The following is an 18,773-nucleotide window of genomic DNA, read 5'->3' as shown; positions in this document are numbered from 1 at the left end:
GTCTCGGTCTAATTTGCTTTACTTTAAGTAAGACTCAATGAAGGGTTGTTCTAGTTTAATCCTCAGCAGAAAATTATTTTTATTACATTACACAAACAGCTTTAAATGTCTTTTCTCTTTATTTTTTTTGTATTTTACTTACATCATTTCCTAACATTGTTATTATTAATATGAATTATGCAAATGTGACAAACTCAAGTGTTCATAGGGTGTCCTAATATTTTTCCATGACTATAGCTGTATGTAACTCATCATCTTTTTACCCGCTTAACACTCTCCAGCACCGACCTAAATCTCCCAAAAGCTTACAGAGGACACCCCATCTGACAGGTGCATGAACCCCTGAGTCACGTTTTAGTCCCTCATTCAAGAGATTTGGACAAAGGCAGTAATATCTGCTATAATTCTAGAAAGCTTTCACTGCTTTTAATAAGCAGGAGTACAACAAGGATTAGCCAGAATCTTTCTTTTACAATATATATATATATATATATATATATATATATAGAATATAATATATTCTATATATATATAGAATTAATGTTAAGATTTGAAAATTTCTCCATCTGCTTTAACTGAGCTTCAGCTGAAGGAGCAAAAATGTCTTTAGATGTGCAAGGCTTTTAGAAACATGCACAGAAAAACGGCCAGTTTTGATGGCAGTTAAAGGTACTTTGACAAAGTTTTGACCCATTGCAGCTAAATACAAATGCACACCCTGTTTCTTATTCTTATTTGTGAAGATACTGCTCTTCACAAATACGGACTACTCTAGGCTGTCCTGAGACATGAAGTACTTCTAAAACAAGATGTAGTACGTATGGTATATATCACAAAATGTATAAAAGCCCGTTTATATTTCAGCTTTCTGAGGGACTGCGCTTTCTTTTGTTCTTAAGTACTCAAAGAACTCCTCCCAGGTCTAGACCTGCCAGTTTATCTCTCATGAACAAGCCTGGGAGATTAGTAAATTCATGAGTTTGACCTGGCTTTGTTGGGAGCACATTTTGTCAACACCTCGTTTAGTAGGGCACCTAATGATGCTTATTCGGACCCTGCTTCAGTGGAGCTTCCCAACAGTCTTTTAAAGCCCTTTGCTACTCTAAGACCAGCGCCGCAGCAGTGGAATGTGAATCTCTTTGCTTGTGTAAAAGGAACGGCGGAAAATCCTGGGAGGGAGCAGGTGAGCCCCAAAGAGTCCAGGAGCAGACACGGTGACCCCTGACCCACAGGGGTTTCCGCTTCTGGTCGCCGGGCAGATTTACCGGGCTACTGGGACGTCTAAGCAGCCGAAAGGGTCATGAGGTTTGCACGCTAAAAACTAGTCAAATCAGCTTCCTGTTCTGCAATGGTACTGGAAGAGCTAAAGAGGGATAAGGGAGAGTGATCCAAGAAGTTTGGTGAAACGAGACACAAGAGTCTAGAATTGGTAAGGAGGATTTAACTTTGTTCTCAAATAAATTGAGCATCCCGTATGCTCTAATTAGGATGGCTTGACTGATAGCTTATGCGGTGGAGTCCCCCCACCGGCCTGCCGTAAGCACCTTACCATATGGTCTGTGTTTGTGTGCGGCTATGTCTTAATAGGATCAGGACTATGAAAACCAGGCCCGAATCCTCCCGTCTCACTAAAGGGAGGAGGATCGGCACAGAGCAGGTTGCGCACATGCTCACAAACCTTTTTAGGAGCTCCATCACTTTTGGCAGCAACGTCATCCTGTGATTGAGTCCAGGTCTAAATGGAGGCAATAAGCAGCTGAGCAGAAGAGAAATGCAGCCTAACTGTCATCCTGTGTTTTGCTGTTGACACAGATATATGCGGCGTTTCTGCAGAAAATCACAAGGTTTTCTCCTTATTGTTGCGTTTATTTTTTTTATTTTTTTTGTACAAGCAGTTATTTTTATTAGACACAGTGAAGTTCCCCAGGCTGTGTGGGTGTTTATGTGCGTGTGCAGTCCACTTCAGTAAACAAACAAGCTCAATTTTCTCTGTTGGTGGCTGTTTGTTGCCTGGCAGAACTTAAGAAAGCCTGGGAAGTCAGACATGGCAACCTGGTGTTTGTTAAACGGACTACGCTCCCTTTTCTCTCACAAGTGGGGATTTCTCAGCTAAGAAACAAACAGCTCAGTAAGACCTGATATGCGTTCTTCAGATGGAGATTTGCTGTAGCTTATCAAACGTTCATAAATTAATTCAGCCAGTACTTTTGAATTACTGCATTCATGTGGTTGAGTCAGCTAAAATTCAGGAGAGAAATCTGCCTTATTGGAGATACAAGAGCGCAGAAGGGAAAATGCTTACATCACATATCCTTCCTATAGAATTCCGTTTATCAGACAAACACTGTTTGTCCACAAGCCTTTATGATGTGAGAATATTAAAACAAATCCTCCCAAACTTTAATTTCCTTGCAACTCTTGAAATTCTTGTATTTTGTTCACTGTTACAAACCGTAGTATCAGAGCAACTGGCTCCATGGGAAAACTATTAGTAATGACATATAAGAACTCCTTGCTGTGACAGTGTTTCCGTTCCTTAAACTTTTTAATGCATTAATGCAATCTTTAATGTGTTCTACTGGGACTTTATGTGACAGAACAACTTAAAGAAGAGTACAGGGTTCACAGATAAAAGTTCAGAAAAGTGAGGTCTGGTGGTAGCAGCACCAAGCAGCGGTTATGACAAAAGCGTGTGAATGGTTACACATAATCATTTCGCTAGCCATCAATTAAATGTTTTAAAAATGTAATTTTTTTTGTATTTCCTATAAACAAGACGGCAGGAAGCCTTAAAAGGTTTTATAGATTTCGTTTACTTACTGCAATTTTTGTAAATCACTTGATGTTGGATCTTCTCCTAGCACAATTTCCCCTTACCATGGTCACTGGTTCATGATTTCTTGTATCCTGTACCACCTAGATCGGGTTACTGAAAACTGGGAGCACCAACACGTTTTATTGTTTTAAAGCACTTCCAATCATATTCATCTTGCCTAACAAATTAGAGTAAAGTTATAAGACCTAGTTTCAATATAAGCCCGCTTAGTCTTGGCTAAGACCCTATAAAAAGAACTACCTGTAATGTTTAATCAACCAGAAATAGTCAAAGTCAATTAAACTATCCAGAAATATGTAGCAGAAAAAGGCTATTTAGGCATAAGAACCAATAGTTCCCTTGAGCAATACAGAAAACAAGGATAAAACAGAATCCTGTTTTTTCTGTAAACCGATCTGTTGGATTAAAGCCGATTTAGCTCTTCATTAATTGACGGACTGCCAGCAATGCATTGTTAATGAAACTTGCTATATCCCCAATCCAGGCCTCAGAACAACGGTAGATTCTGCCCAGGCTCGAGTCGTGTCAACCAGTTGTGCAACACCCGACCCTGCCCTTTAAATGCCGTGGACTTCCGGGCCCAACAGTGTGCTGAGTACAACAGCAAACCCTTTAGGGGCTGGTACTACAAGTGGAAGCCTTACACCAAAGTGGACGGTAAGGCTGTCAGTTGAAGAAAGACATGTACACTTGTATATGTTGTGTATAGTGACCATTGTTCCCTGTTGACAGAGTCGATGAATATAAAGAGACTTATAAAGAGCCCGGGGCATGCCTACGTGTTCTGTGTTCCTCCACTAGTCCACATCTCTTCTCTCAAGTGTTTACTCCACGTAATGCCAGACTCTGTTTACTGTTGCAATGATCGGGGCCCACAAAGCTGTAGGAAACTATGGCTTTGGTTAATGTGCATGGGAAACATGTAGCCACCTGTACCCTCAAACGGGGGGAAGGATTTAGAGGAGGAAGCCTGCAGGCCAGCTTTGTTACACAGAGAAAGCGAGAGGGAGTGTTGTGAAGAAGAGCTGCGTGTTGGCTGTTATCCCAGGCCGGTTTAAACCGCTGATGAATGGAGGGGACCATGTGGAGAGGAACAGGTTCGGAAATGCTTAATGGGACCTTGGGCCAAGTCACCTTCGCCATCATTTATTTTAATCAGAGGCTGCTGTAGAGACCTTTGTGTGATTACCGATCTGAATTTAGAAAAGAACCAGTGGGCCCACCAGAGTACCACAAAGTGCTTTCATTGCCAGTTCCTGTCATTTTCATTTTAGGGCCAACCAAAAGCTTGTTAAGGTTCTTAAACTACAAACTCACCAGGTCATATAAGAACGTTGATGCATAAAAAAAAAAAACATAATGTGCTAAAGTATTCTTTCTTTTCCCTGCAGAAGAGGACATCTGTAAACTGTACTGCATTGCAGAAGACTTTGACTTTTTCTTTGCCATGTCCAGCAAGGTGAAAGATGGCACCTCATGCTCTGACCATAAAGAAGGTGTCTGCATTGACGGAATGTGTGAGGTAAATGGGTTAAGTTATTATTATTATTATTATTATTATTATTATTATTATTATTATTATTATTATTATTATTATTATTTAGCTGACTATTTCTAAATCTTTTGCACATATACTGTGGCATATTTACAGTAAAATTCTTGTAATAAAAGGAACAAATCTGTTAACATGGGAAAGAAGTTCAGTCTTCCCAGGAAGACTGGAAGACATGACATTTGCATCCATTAGCTAAATCTATAGTTTATAGTTTGCAGAGAGATCTTAAAGGATCTCATTGGACAGTATCAGTCAGTAGAAGAGTACTAAAGTAGAGTATTAAAGAAAATATAGCCCAGATTGCTCCCAGCACTCTGACAGTAATACTGATGGAGCTGTAGGAATATCCATGGACTTAGTAGTGCAGGTGTGTTTCAAGTGCAACTGGTGGCCATCCGCGGTCCCCTGAAGGATTCTGTGCACCATCAGACCACAATTCAAGAATGGAGCAAGACAAGAATAAAGCACAGGATCTGTGGGATCACCTTAAGAGGGCTGTGGACAAGAGATGTCATCCCAATAGGAGGGACTTGGATATATTTAACTAAGTGGGACAGATGCTCCTAAGTCAAAGTGTGGGGTATTGACAGAAGCAGAAGCTTAGCAATATAAGGATATCCTACCATTGTGATATCATTCTTTTTACTTCACAAATCCTTCGATTTTAACAGGGGAGTGTACACTTTTGAGAGCTGCTGTAGTGAATACTTGACATAAATACCTGTATAATGGAACGTGATAATGTTTTCAGGCTATGGGCTGTGACCGGATTCTGGGCTCCAAGGCCACCCCGGATGCATGTGGTGTCTGTAAAGGAGACAACTCCACTTGCAAATTTTTAAAGGGCCAGTACACCCTTCAGCACCGGGCTAATGGTAAGCTCTACTTAGTGTGTAGGTGTTCTATTGGTGCAGGTAGTCATACACTAGGCATTAATGAATAAGATATTCGCATGGACTGAAAGGCAGACTCTTGTTCACCAGACAATGAGCAGATCAAGCAAAGGGAGATTGAATCCATGAGGAAAATATTATGCTAGTTAGATGAAAAGTACAGAGCTGCTAGAAAGCCACATATAGGCAGGAGATTTAGCCTCAGCTGTTTTCCCTCTCTTCTTTCCCAGAGTATTACTCTGTGGTGACAGTGCCTGTTGGCGCTAGGAGCATCCACATCCAGGAAATGGAGGTGTCCACCAGTTACCTGGCTGTCCGTTCCCTGAAGAAAAAATACTACCTGACTGGAGACTGGACTGTGGATTGGCCGGGGAGGTTTTACTTCGGCGGAACTGTGTTTGACTACCAGCGCTCCTTCAACAAGCCAGAGAGCCTGTATGCCGCTGGCCCTACTAACGAGACGCTGGTATTTGAAGTAAGCCGCCATTTCCACACTCAATGTGACAGGACCCTTAGAGTTACTGTAGCTCTATTTTAACCCTGGCCATGATGAGGCTTTAAGGTAACAATACCTTTAGTTTGTGTGGAGGGTTAAAAAAATAGAGTAAAGAATAAAATATTAAAAAGGGCTTTACCTTTAGATGGTTTGCCAGGGATTTTATCATTTGGCTGCTTGGTTCTGTTAAGGTAATGTGTGGCTGGGAGTAAAAGTAGGAATTTAAAAGTAAAATAAAAGGGAAAATGTTAATTTAGCATTTTCTTAAAAATATGTTAAATAACTCGACACATTACCATAACGCATTAGCCAAAGTGTTGGTAAACCTACACTAAATTGCCAGTATGTCATGTTTCTTCAGTCATCCAATTAATAAAAATGACACCAAACAATAGCCAGTAACAGATTGCATTGTTTGGCATCGGCAGAGACGATTTGCCAATATTTTCATGGACACATCTCACATATGTGTCACCATTTAAGTGCAAATTAACATGTTTTCAACCCATATTGGATTTGTTGTTTTGCCAAGAAGCATTTTAAAATAAGAAAAAAATCAAACTCAGATTTTCTCACTTTTTGTTCATATGTTGACGTTTCACCAATTTTTTGGCTCGTAAAGATCAGTCTTTCAGGCAGTGTCCGAAATTAACTTTGTTATTCACCGGCCAAGTTGGCCGGTAGATGTAAAAATCAACCGGCCAGGCATATTTTTTACCGGCCAAAATATTAATTTTGACCAGACCTCAACTTTTATAAAAATTAAGAGTGAAATTATGTTAATTATGGGGGGCGTGGTTGGGGGCGTGGCTGACTGGAACCTGGAAGAGAAATCTTTGTTTCCTGAATTAAAAAAATATATATATTGTAGTTGATTATAAAAGACACAATATGAATTATCAGATTCACATCCAGCCGATAAAAAACACTACAGATTATCATTATTCTATCCATGTTGGCCTTATTTGTGAATGAGGCAGAGTTTCATCAAGCCTGTACGGTCAGTGGGGGTTCTAGACCAAATTTAGCAGGGTGGGTCAGGGTGGGGCCAGAGTTTTTTCACAGGGGCACAGAACAAAAGATTGGGGGGGGAACTTAACAGGTCAACATTTCATCGTTTAAAATATTAAGTAAGCCAAAGAGCCAATTGTGGCTCTGGAACTGCAGGTTGCAGACCCCTGATCTTTTCTAAATACAGCGGGAGCTTAACGTGAAACAGCTTGATTTAAATTATTGTTATTTTTTTTATATTTATTTTTTAATTATTTTGTTATTTTATTATTGGGTAAAACCATAAACGAAAAAAATGCAACTGATCCAAATGACCAGTCAGTCACGTTATCTTTGTCAGCATTTATCATCCTAAGAAATTTAACATCATGTTTTTAGTACAGGGGCCATAACAGGGGCCAGGAACAGTTCTACATGGGCATAGGCCCCTGTTGGCCCCTGTTCAGAACCGCCCCTGTGTATGGTTCAAAATTTTCCCCTCAGCTGCAACACTTAAAGCACTCAGGGTTCACGCTGCGTCTTTACGCTGATCTCGCTGCTGGATTTTACCCTCGTGCGCTGCGCCCCCGATGTTACAGGTTACATGTAACGTAATTTTGCGCACCTGAATTCAACGCACCACGCCCACTGAAGCACCGCTGGTCCTGTGTCGTTAAAAACAAAAGAGCATGAAAAACAGTTACCGACTCTCCTACTGACTTTAATTGGGACATTTTGGTACGAGTGGAAGGACATTAAACGTAGCGATTCACGTTTTGAAGGCTGGCCGCTGATAAACGCACCTTGCTCCGAGAGGGGGCGGGGGAGGCGCAGTAAGAGCAGTGAAGCACAGAGCCGCAGCGCAGGTAGTTAAAAAAAAATCAGAATAAATAAGAACGAAACTTATAAACAGACTAATTGGCGTTTTAGACTGTATCTGGTTAGCAGATCTGTTTTCTGATCCAGTGTTCAGCCATGACTGGTTCTGAATGTGAAAGAAGCTGAACCAGCACCACAGAAGGCGGGTCTAGACTGAGCTCTGGGTGGACAGAGCTGTGAACGGATCGTATGGGTTTTGTTATTTTTATGTTACTTTTATTTTATTTGGTACAAACATTTACTCGCCATGTGGCAGCTAGCCCTCTGAAATTCACTCGCCAAACGGGAAATTTACTCGCATTTGGCGACTGGCGAGTGTTAATTTCGGACCCTGCTTTCAGGGTAGGGATTTTATGTTGGATTGTCCCTTAGTGCAGCATAAAGTGAAGGTAGGGGTAGCCAAGGCCAAACAGAGAGCAGACAGTGACTTGTATGATAGATGGGCAGTGAGGAGGGAGAGAAGGATTAATTGAGGCTGGCGGAGAAACAGAGACAGGAAGGATGTTCAGTAGGTTGGGGTGATTAATGATTAAGATGGAAATGTACTGACAGGTGCAACAAGCGTGATTGGAAGATGGAAGGAATTCATGAAGAAAATGACAGAGAACAAAGAGCAGAAGAAGCGACCACTGTGAATCAAGGAAGTAGCAAAAATTAGTAAGGATGAAGTAAGGAAGGCAGGTGGTCCTCATGATACACTTGTGGAGGTATGGAAGAGTCTAGGAGAGATAGTAGTATAGTTTTTCACTAGGTTGTTCAATGAGTTCTTAGAGAGCGAGAGAATGCCTGAGGAATGGAGGAGAAGTGTGCTGGTACCAATTTTCAAAAACAAGGACGATGTGCAGAGTTGTGGCAACTATAGAGTAGTAAAGTTGATGAGTCATTTAATGAAGTTATGGGAAAGACTGTTGCAAGGTAGACTGAGGTTAGAAGTGAGGATCAGTGAGTTGCAGCGTGGTTTCATGCCAAGAAAAAGCATGGATGTTGATGGAGAAGTACAGAGAGGGTGAGAGGGAGCTGCATCGTGTTTTTGTAGATCTAGAGAAAGTATATGACAGGGTGCTGAGAGAGGAGCTGGGGAATTGTATGTTGAAGTCTGGAGTAGCAAACAAGTATGCTAGAGTGATGGAAGACATGCAAGTGAGCTGTAAGACAGTGGTGAGGTGTGCTGTAGGTTTGACAGCGGAGTTCAAGATGGACGTAGGACTGCTTTAAGGATCGGCCCTGATCCCCTTCTTGCTTGCTGTAATGATGGACATGTTGACAGATGAGGTTACAAACATCAAAATGTCATCTGCAAACATCATAGTCCAAGGAATTTCTGTGGACTATGACAGATGACATTTTGATCTGCAATCAGAGTAGGGAAAAATGGAGGAATATCTGGTGAGATGGAGGTTTGCCCTGGAAAGAAGAGGAATGAAGGTTAGCCGTAGCAAGACAGAATACATGTATGAATGAGAATGACCTAAGTGGAGCTGTGAGGTTACAGGCAGCGGAGATAAAGGTGAAGGATTTCAAGTACTTATGGTCAACAGTCCAGAGCAATTGTGAGTGTGGAAAAGAGGTGAAGAAACATGTCCAAGCAGGTTGGAACGGATGGAGAAAGCGTCAGGTGTGTTGTCTGATGAAAGGGTATCAGTGAGAATGAAAGGACGGTGGTGAGACCAGCAATGCTGTGTGGTTTAGAGACAGCGGCACTGAGGAAATGATAGGAGGCAGATCTGGAGGGAGCAGAGAAGAAGATCTTGAGGTTCTCTTTCGGAGTGATGAGGATGGATAGGATCAGGAATGAGTACATCAGAGGGACAGCTCATGGAGCTCATGGACAGTTTTGGAGTTAAAGCTAGAGAAGCCTGACTGAGATGGTTTGGACACGTGCAGAGGAGGGAACAGTAAGTAAGATGTTGAAATATGCTGAGGCTTGAACTGCCAGGCAGGAGGCATAGAGGAATACCAAAGAGGAGATTTCTGAATGGAGTGAAAGAGGACATGAAGGTAATTAGTGTGAGAGAAGAATATTTAGGAGATGGGGTTAGACAGAGACAGATGACTTGCTTATGCCACCCCTGAAAGGGAAAAGCTGAATGAAGAAAAAGATCACCCCTTAGTACCGCCAGCTCCAGTGTTAACACAACCATTATTTCACATTCATGTGCACACGCTAAAAAACATAAATATGGCCCCTCAGGCCACTGACCTCATGTGCTTCATCAGGGCCATGTGATATGAGGCTTATAGAGCGAGTAAAATCCTTAAGTCAACTGCTCTTTCAAAGCCGGCATGAAAAGTATAAAATCAGATGGTTGCCTGTTGTGAGATGTTCTGCACAGTATAGCGGATGATTTATGAGCTTATCCTCCTCCCCCCACCCCTTTTTTTTAACTCACATTTGTAGTTAGCGGTATGTTACAACCCAGAGCTGGGAGAAGAGCGCTTGTCTGTACCTGTCCTGAAACAGCATATTATGATGCTGGACAGACGCATTCCCTAGACGGCAAAACCAACATTCGACGCGTGGCCAAGTCATGCAGAGGTCTGAGTGAATGGAGGGGGGATGTGGGGGAAGTTGCACTGCATAACTTTGTCAGCAGAAGCATCTATTTTCTCTTGACCTCTGAGCCCCTGCTGTGAAAACAGAAGTGGAAAGCAGCAGAGGAGCAGACAGTGAAGTGAAATTCATGTGAAAACTGGTCTCCACTATGTCCCTTGGGCTACCGACATTGGCGCGGTTAGCGCTGGAATGACTGGCCCGTGAGTTCAGAGCGAAATAGCAGTGTTATATTTCTAACGTGCTTTGGCGGTCACTTGTTTGTCTGTCTTGAAAAATCCGAGCGCTAATGTTGCTTTTTTTAGTGGAGAGACTTCAGTCTGTGGGCAGCTAAGTTAAGAGGACGCTTTAGTTGCTGTCTGAAAAGCACAGGGTTGTCCTCAGTGACCTGTGGTGATAAGATTTCCAAGCCTTTACCCAAAGGCCAAGTGTATTTACACCACAATAATGTCTGTTCAGATAGGCAATACCAACCATGTGGTTAATCACCATCAGTATAATGCGTTAGAATGCATTATATAATGCATCCATCACATTAGAAGCAAGTGTGGTTGTTCAAAAACACAAGACTAATCTCAATCTGCAAAATCCTTTGACCTCTTCTAGTACTGTCTAAGCTCTACAATCGCACCTTTTTAAGATGTTAGCCCCATGGTCCTGAGGTGTTGGATTGTTCATCACTGCTGCTGCATTACCAAATAAAACATTTAAAGGGTTAGTTCAATTTTTTTCAAGTTAGGTTAGTGGCAACAGTGGCACCACTAACTTAACTTAAGTTAGGGTGTTCGTCCTGCAATTGGCGGGTTGCCGGTTCAATCCCCCGCTATGACCGTCTCAGTCTTTGTTTCCTTGGGCAAGACACTTCACCTGCATTGCCTGCTGGTGGTGGTCAGAGGGCCTGGTGCCTAATGTATGGCAGCCTTGCCTCTGTAACTGTCAGGGTGTGAATGGGTGAATGACTGATTGTAGTGTAAAGTGCTATGGGGTTATCGGACTAGTTAAAGCGCTATACAAGTACACGCTATTTACCATTACTGGTAATAGTTTCTTGACCTGTGGCAGAAAGGTCATACGTCACTGTGACCTTGCTGAAAAAGTAAACTGACCCTCAGAGTGGTGGAAGCTAAACAAGCTAATCAGAGACAATGGCTTTATCCTAATACCTATCTTTTACTGGGAGCCTGTGGTATCTGAAGCAGCAGTGAAACAGCTGTGAACAATATCCGGAACTGTTGAATGGCTCCTGAAATACTTCCAATTGACGCCGGAAACCTCAGTGGTGCAGAGAACAGCTGGAAGGCAGCACACGCTCTTTGGAGGATAGCCCTGTGCCTGGCAAGCTAACTGTGAGGATATAGGAGCATGGTGACATAACTTCTGAAAGACTCAGTTGGTTAAAACTGAAAGAAAACGGCACATTACAGCCGTCTGTCACATATCATGCAAGTATTTGGCAGACACACTAGTAGTCGCACAGACCCACTTTTAGATTAAAATGTACATTTTACTTGTGCTTAGGATCAGTTTTGCTTCCATATCAAGTAATTCATATGTGTAAATGCCTTGGAAAAACTGTTTTAATTGATGGACCAACAAAAGTGCATCTTTTGATGTGGATGGAAAATGATATGATTTTACTCTTACTTTTGTTGCTATATAAGTGTGTCATCCTAAGCCTGTGGTAGAACATTAATACGAGGAGCAGTCAAGAGGCCCTTGGTAACTCTGGAGGAGCTACAGATTTCTGCAGCATAGATGGTAAAATCTCTACAGGACAACTGAAAGAAAGCCATAAGCATTCCAATTTAAAGTTTGCCAGGAGCCATGCAGGTCTTTGGGATCAGTTTGAAGTTGAACCTTTTGCCCTAAATGGAAAACAGTATATATGTTCGAACCCTAACCCTGAACACACCATCCCCACTTCCCCACTTGAAGGATAGTGGTGGCAGTATCATGCTACAGGGATGATTTTCTTCAACAGGTACTGGAAAGCTAGGAACAGCTGATGTGAAGCTGGATCTGCTAAATAAAGGGGAATTCTGGAGGAAAACCTGTGAGAGGCTGCGGAAGACCTGAGACTGGGGTGTAGGTTTTTCTTCCAAGCAGGACAATGACTTTAAACATACAGCCAGCGCTCCAATGGTTTAGGTCAAAGCTTATTCGTGTATTGGGGTGGGGGTACTTCCATGGGCTACACTTCACATCAAATTTTCACTTAAAAAAATGAAGACACTTTTTTTTTGGAAAGCTCCAGAGATGAATTTAGGCTTGTAGACGTAAAGTTTTAAAATGTGGCAGAAGTTTAAGGCTGAATACTTTCTCAAATCATTTTGATTCATTTAGAGAGGGGCTATGACATTTTGCCTGCTTCTGTGGTGAATTAAAGGGCACTCAAACTATATCAGCATACAGTTCAAGCAAGGAAACAGGAGTAATATAAGCAGTTATAAATTCAGCTATTTTATTTTTTTATTATTATTATTTTATTTTTTTGGTTTGCGAGTCTCAGTGAAAAATCTGTCCAGTGTAGCAGCCGGAAGTCATGGGGCTGATTTACTGATGATGTAAGCATAATCTGCATCGGTACATCCAGTCATTACAAAAAAGGGACAGAGGCTGATACAGAGATAAGAACGGACAGACGGGAGGGGGCAGAGTGAGATTAAAAGATGAAGAATTGGGCTCTTTGAAAGTGTGGTGTTAAGGTCAGAAAATAGGGTGTTTATTTGGGAAGTTCTTCCTGATGCAGAGCTTCATCTGTTTCACACATTCTGCCGGACTAACTCTGCGACAGAGAAAAAGAGAAAGGTGGAGGAGGACGGAGGCAGGGATCACTCACAGTTCCTTATTCAGCTCGAAACACTGAAAGCAGAACACATGTTGAGGAGTGTGAGCATAAGCTGTGACAAGGTGCTCCCATCTGCACATCTGCTCAGCTGGGCGAGGAGCATGGGGAAGGGGAGGGTGTGGTTGGAGGGGTAGTTAACAACGGGAGGAGGAGGAGGGAACCGGGGGAACATATGGCTGCTTCCAGAGGTCTCAGTGGATGCTAAGCAGGATTATTCCCTTCTGGAATTGAAATTCTTCTGCTGTGGCAGGGCAAGGTCATGCCAGTCCAAAACACAACTTTGTAAGGCTGATATGTGTACCCAGCAGATTGTAATCCCTCATCTTCTCATGTGACTCCATGATGTGTGCGGTTGTCGACAATGCAGTCAGACAGATTAACACCAGTCTTATACCCTCTCTTATTTTACACAAGAAATAATTATAAGAATTTTAGTTTCCTGATTCCTTTTTGTTTTTTACGTGCATTTTTCTTACATCTCACCAAAAGCATTGCCGGAGCCATTTTGCTGTGACGTGTACCCCGAGATCTATATGTGTGCCCCAGCAAACTTCTGTCAGTTTCAGAAACAAAAGGGCCTACCCGTTGAAATTGACAGCTGTTTTCCCATTTAGAAATCTATTGGAAATCTTTTTCAATGGGCCTCATGGGGGGTGTTAAAGTCATGGTTTGTACAGTTTACTTAGAAGAGACGAAGAAGAAGAAAAGGCCAGATAAAGTGATTTCACACCAGGAAATCAATGCAATCAGTTTTTGTCTTTGTGTTTCCTGAGAGTGTCCAAATGGAGTAAACAGCAGGAGCTCCCCGCAATGCTTCGTTGTTGTTTTTTCTTCTGTTGCTTCTGATGTAGCTGCCATTTTCTTTGTCTTATGTGCGTTTAGTTCCACCCTTCGATTTGCCGTCGCCATGCACAGTCCGTGCTGTCGCAGAGCTCTGCGCTGCAGCCTGGTGATCTGGTGCAGAGTGTGAAAAACAAACTCTGTGGTCCATGATGAGTGGACTGGGAAGTATGAAATCGGCCCAAGATGAGTTTTTCATTGGTTTTGCACAGTCTGGTGTCAGGAAACACTGGCAACTCTTATCAATGTTTTCTCCTTGTCTGTAGTCTGTCTCACTTTTAAAAAAATCTAAAAATCAAGTGAAAAGTTTCTCCACTGAGTCTGAGTCCTTTTAGTACTGTTAAACTCCTCATTCCTGAAAACAAATTCACCCAGTAGAAAACACTGAAAAATCAACCAAAAACTTTAACTATGTTAGGCTTCTGTGGTGCTGTAATATTACCACAGAAACAGTCAAAAAACCCGTGGGGATCAAGGATTAGCTGAGCGGACGGCCTTATGACATATCTGTTCTCAATAGGTTCTGGATTGGTTTAATAAAGCGATTCCAGCTACCAGTTCTGCTTTATTTTGGCCTAGCAAGCCCTGAAGTCTCGCTATCTTTTGATCAACCAGAAGCTAAGGCACAGTTTCAGTGTGAGTGTTGGTCCAACATGAATAAAAATAATGTTTATTGGGCACACCCGGCTGCAGAAGACTTAGACTTAGACAACTTTATTGTCATTTTGTATGTACAGAGTGCATACAGAACAAAATTTCATTGCATACAGCTTACGACAGTGTGATGGGATTGCAGGTGGAATAAGGCAGCATTTCAATGTAAAGTGCAGCAGTGATCGGAATGTAACACTACAGGAGAAAAACAGTGTGCAAGAACAGTATACAAAAGAATGTTCAGTAATTATTTATGTACAAAATATAATGGTAAAAAAAGGCAAAAATGGTGCAAAAGGCAAATGGATAATGAAAGTTCAGCAACATTTGTAGTGCAAACTAAAGATGCAAATGTGGTGCAGAGTCCAGATGAGAGTTCTAAAGTCTGATGGCAACCGGGAAAAAGCTGTTTGCAGAACCTGGTGGAACTGCAGCGGATGCTGCAGAACCTCTTCCCAGAGGGCAGCAGGGAGAACAGTCCATGGTGGGGGTGTGAAGGGTCTCTGATGATGTTACGGGCTCAGGACACACAGTGCTGGGATGAAATGTCCTTAATGGAGGGAAGAGGAGCCCCGATGATCCTCTCTGCTCTCCTCACGGTCTTCTAGTCGGAGGCGCTGCAGCCTCCACACCACACAGAGAGACAAATTACAGAGAGGGTATTCCATTTTTTCAGGGGGGCACACTTTTTCAAAAAACATTTCATATGCTTCAGGCTGAACAGTGGCTCTGGGACTACTCCTACAGTGCTGAGAAAGAAATTCTGAATAAAATCCCAAATATAAAAAAATCGAACAAACAAAAAGCAATAGTGAATTCAGTGTTGCCAAATTAGGCAGGTTTCCAATCAATTAGGCTTCTTTTGAACACATTGAACTGGAACAAAAATAGCTTATGGGCAGGTTGGAAAATTTTGGGAAGCTTTTCACAACTTTTGTTGGGCCTTTAGAAAGATTTACTAACAAAATACATAAAAATAGTCTGGAAGAAAACTAAAAGCCTTTTAATAACATGCCATCTCCCTGAACTCATTTTACCGGTCAATTTATTCTTTAAATGAGTCGAATCTGTCGAATCTGACATCATCAATGAATAATGGGTATAATGAATAATATTCATTAATAGTTATAATAAAACAAGTAAAGCATAATGCTTAATTAAGTAAATATATTAAGTAAATATGTAAACGCCCCAAGAGGAATTGAGTTCTTCTGATCCGCTGTGTGAAAGAGAAATCTTTGATTGAGCTTTACTCTATTAGAGAAATTAAGTTTATATTAAGGTAGATTTACTACTCATTTTGGGAAGCTATTGATAAAAGTTTTTTTTTTTTTCGGTTGATATATCATGATTGTTAAAGCGATCTTGTGTGTTATTTGGTTGCCTGATTTACATTTTGTGTGGAGCCTGTATGCATAGTTTTTTTTTTCTTTGCTTCAGCGCAGTTGTGTGCTAATGGCATGTTCTTATGTGTTTAATAGTTCTGTGCTTTTAACATGAGAGAGTTTGAGATTTGGGCTTGTTTTTTCTTTTAAGTTGAGCAGGTTTTATGCTGGTTTGGGTTACTGGAAACTAACAGTGAGATAGGGTAACCTGTAGTGCTATGTCTTGACTCAAAAGTCAAGCACAAGCATACACACTGATAAACATGAGCGCTGATGTCAGGCTGAACACTGACTGAAGTAAAAATTCACACTGGCAGAGGTTCTGTAATTACAGCAGGTATGAGAACAAGGACCAGAACAAAGCAGAGTTCCCTTCTGCCTCAAGTAACCCAGGTTTCTTCAGTTTGGCAGTTTTCCTGCTTGGTTCTGCTCCTTGTGCTCCTAGCTGTCGTAGCTAACCCTCCTATCGTGAATGTTTCAATGCTGACGTTTCAAATTGAAATTAATAGTGCTGCTTCCAGCTCGCTCTTCTTTGCTTCTTTGTCTCTTCTTGTAATTGTTTGGTAATCAGACCGAATATCCAGCCCGCTCTACCGACACCAATGTTGACCACAGCCGAGCTGCGGCGTCTCTGAAAGCTATGAACGTACGACCCAGCGACCCGCCCCTCTCCAGCTATGATTGGCTAGCATGTTGCCTTCTGTCGTTGATTTGATTGGTTGAATTGTATGATTGACACATCAAAGATAGTACTAATAGAACGATGGCCACTCCGAGGTTGAAAAAAAAAAAAAGTAAGCTTTCCAGTCCAGGGCGGGCACGGATGGCTCAGCGGGCGGGCGCGGCCCCCCAATGCCCGCCCATGCCGCTGGGTGTGTGTATTGGTATCAGACAGTTCCCACATGTAGAGCACCAAAAAAACATCACCTGAGGCTGGTTTTGTACAAGTTTCTTTTAAAAAAAACACAGCTTTTTAATCTGTTTTTAGCTTGCCATATTCTTCTTCTTCAGTGCTTAACTAATTTACTCAAATCTGTTTTAGATATGAACTCAGTTTGCTGACTAAATCTCTGATACTGGTGCAGCAGAAAGTGTTTCGGTAGAATCACTGAAGAATGCTGAGAGCTAGTAAAAAATAATATTTGTTGTCAACACTTGTTTGTTGTCCACTGTCTTCTTATGAGAGAAATCTTTAATGCTTTTAATAACATGCCACTCTTTGGTTATCTCTAAACCTCACAGACTAATATGTTAAAAAAAACAAAAACAAGTATTGCTGCTAAAAGCCCCGGATTTATTGGTGAGTGGGACCTTTCAAGCTTTTCCAGAGTGCATATTCTTTGCCAAAATCTGCTGCTGGCATCTGAACGCTTCTTGTTTCACAGTAGATAAACGTTTCTCCTCTGGCCCCGAGTCTGGCAGTGAGCCAAGGTGACTGACTGAGTAGGTGGAAACGCCTCAGGACAGCTGAATCTGGATCGGGCCAAGGAAGGCGATTAAATGTAGCTAAGGTGTCTTGAAGATCACTGGTTGTCTCAGCTGAATGAGTTTAGACTTCTGTGATTTTAAGGGTCTGACAGATGCTGATAGTTTTTAGCAAACATAATTTACCAAAGAGATTTCAGCTGCATAGCTGCGCTGCTTTGCTGTAGTAATCCAGTTCTGTGTTTTTAAATCACTTTAGAACAAGATTTAAGAAGTTGATTATAAGAAAAATTATCTCAAATAAAATACTTGTCCTTAGTTTGATGGCAGCCTACTTCTTCTCCAGTAATAGGTGTGTCTGCTTTCATTCATCCTTTAGTCTTATCTGAAGTTGAAAGTCTAAAGAGTTCCCTGACGCAGAGGAGGTAGCTGCTGGTGTTATGAACGTGGTGGGTGTCCACCATTGAGCCAGGTGGTCATGTAGTCTGGTGGTTTGGACTAGAGAAGGAGTAAAGTAGTCTGTAATGTTTCCTGAATCGTAGTTTCAAGACAACAGACCCTGAGCAGCTGAGCAAGGATAGCAACCCCCCATTCGTTTTAGAGATAGGTGGATTTTTGAGTTCTGCCACGGAGTAAAATAATAATTCAATTCAGTCATGTTCTTCTATGTAGGTCTAAACAGAACTTTTTATTTTCTCAGATTTGTTTTTTCTTTTCTTGCTTCTTGATTGTTTGACGCTGTTAGCTGTCTTGCTGTGCTGCATCCTTTCTGACCGTTTTTCCTTGTCTGGCAGATTCTCCTTCAGGGAAAAAACCCGGGTGTGGTTTGGGAGTACACCCTGCCTCGCGCCGAGAGGAAACCTGAGTACAGCTGGGGAATGGTGCGTTCGGACTGCTCGGCTCCGTGTGCCGGTGGTAAGGTTGTTTCTATATTAGCTTCTAAAGCGGATTTTTGGCTCGTCTGTCAGTGGCAGGGTTAGGGTTTGCCCCCAAGGGCTGGTGTCCTGCAACTTTGACACGTGTCCCTGGGCCAACACGTATGAATGCATGGCTAAATTACATCCTCAGCATGTGGTCATGTGCTTCTAAGTCCTGCTAGGGATCTAGTTTGCTAGTTTGCTCCTAGTGTGTTGGAGCAGAGCGATATCTAAAAGTTATAGGGCACCCCTTGAGGACTTGAACTGGAGACTCATGATCAATGGTACACAGGAGAATTCCTATCCTTTAATTCATGTTGCAACCACAGACATCAGCGTAAGCTCTAAAACAATATGAACGTCTCACTGGGCAAGGAGAGCGTTAATCAGAGAAGCAGCCTAGAGGAAAGTAGCTTTGGCGGAGCTACAGCGATCACATCTCAGGTGGGATAGTCTGGCTTTAATGGGGGATGATGGAAGAACGCTATTGTTGAAAGGGTCATG

At 42.0% G+C, this 18,773-nt stretch overlaps 1 protein-coding gene across 1 annotated transcript in view; it reads left to right on the top strand.

The window, feature by feature from the left end:
* The window catches only part of adamts18 (ADAM metallopeptidase with thrombospondin type 1 motif, 18), a 93,822-nt gene that overhangs the window by 48,153 nt on the left and 26,896 nt on the right, over positions 1–18,773 (top strand). The window contains exons 13-17 of the mRNA XM_036136280.1: positions 3,321–3,493; positions 4,228–4,358; positions 5,143–5,266; positions 5,515–5,759; positions 18,147–18,267. Coding sequence (XP_035992173.1) covers positions 3,321–3,493; positions 4,228–4,358; positions 5,143–5,266; positions 5,515–5,759; positions 18,147–18,267 — 794 coding nt within the window. The remainder of the gene's footprint in view (positions 1–3,320; positions 3,494–4,227; positions 4,359–5,142; positions 5,267–5,514; positions 5,760–18,146; positions 18,268–18,773) is intronic.

The sequence above is a fragment of the Fundulus heteroclitus genome, chromosome 4 (genome assembly GCF_011125445.2).
Source record: "Fundulus heteroclitus isolate FHET01 chromosome 4, MU-UCD_Fhet_4.1, whole genome shotgun sequence".
Classification (NCBI taxonomy): Eukaryota; Metazoa; Chordata; class Actinopteri; order Cyprinodontiformes; family Fundulidae; genus Fundulus; species Fundulus heteroclitus.
Note: the sequence above shows the minus strand (reverse complement) of the source record. Positions and strands in the feature narration are given on the sequence as shown.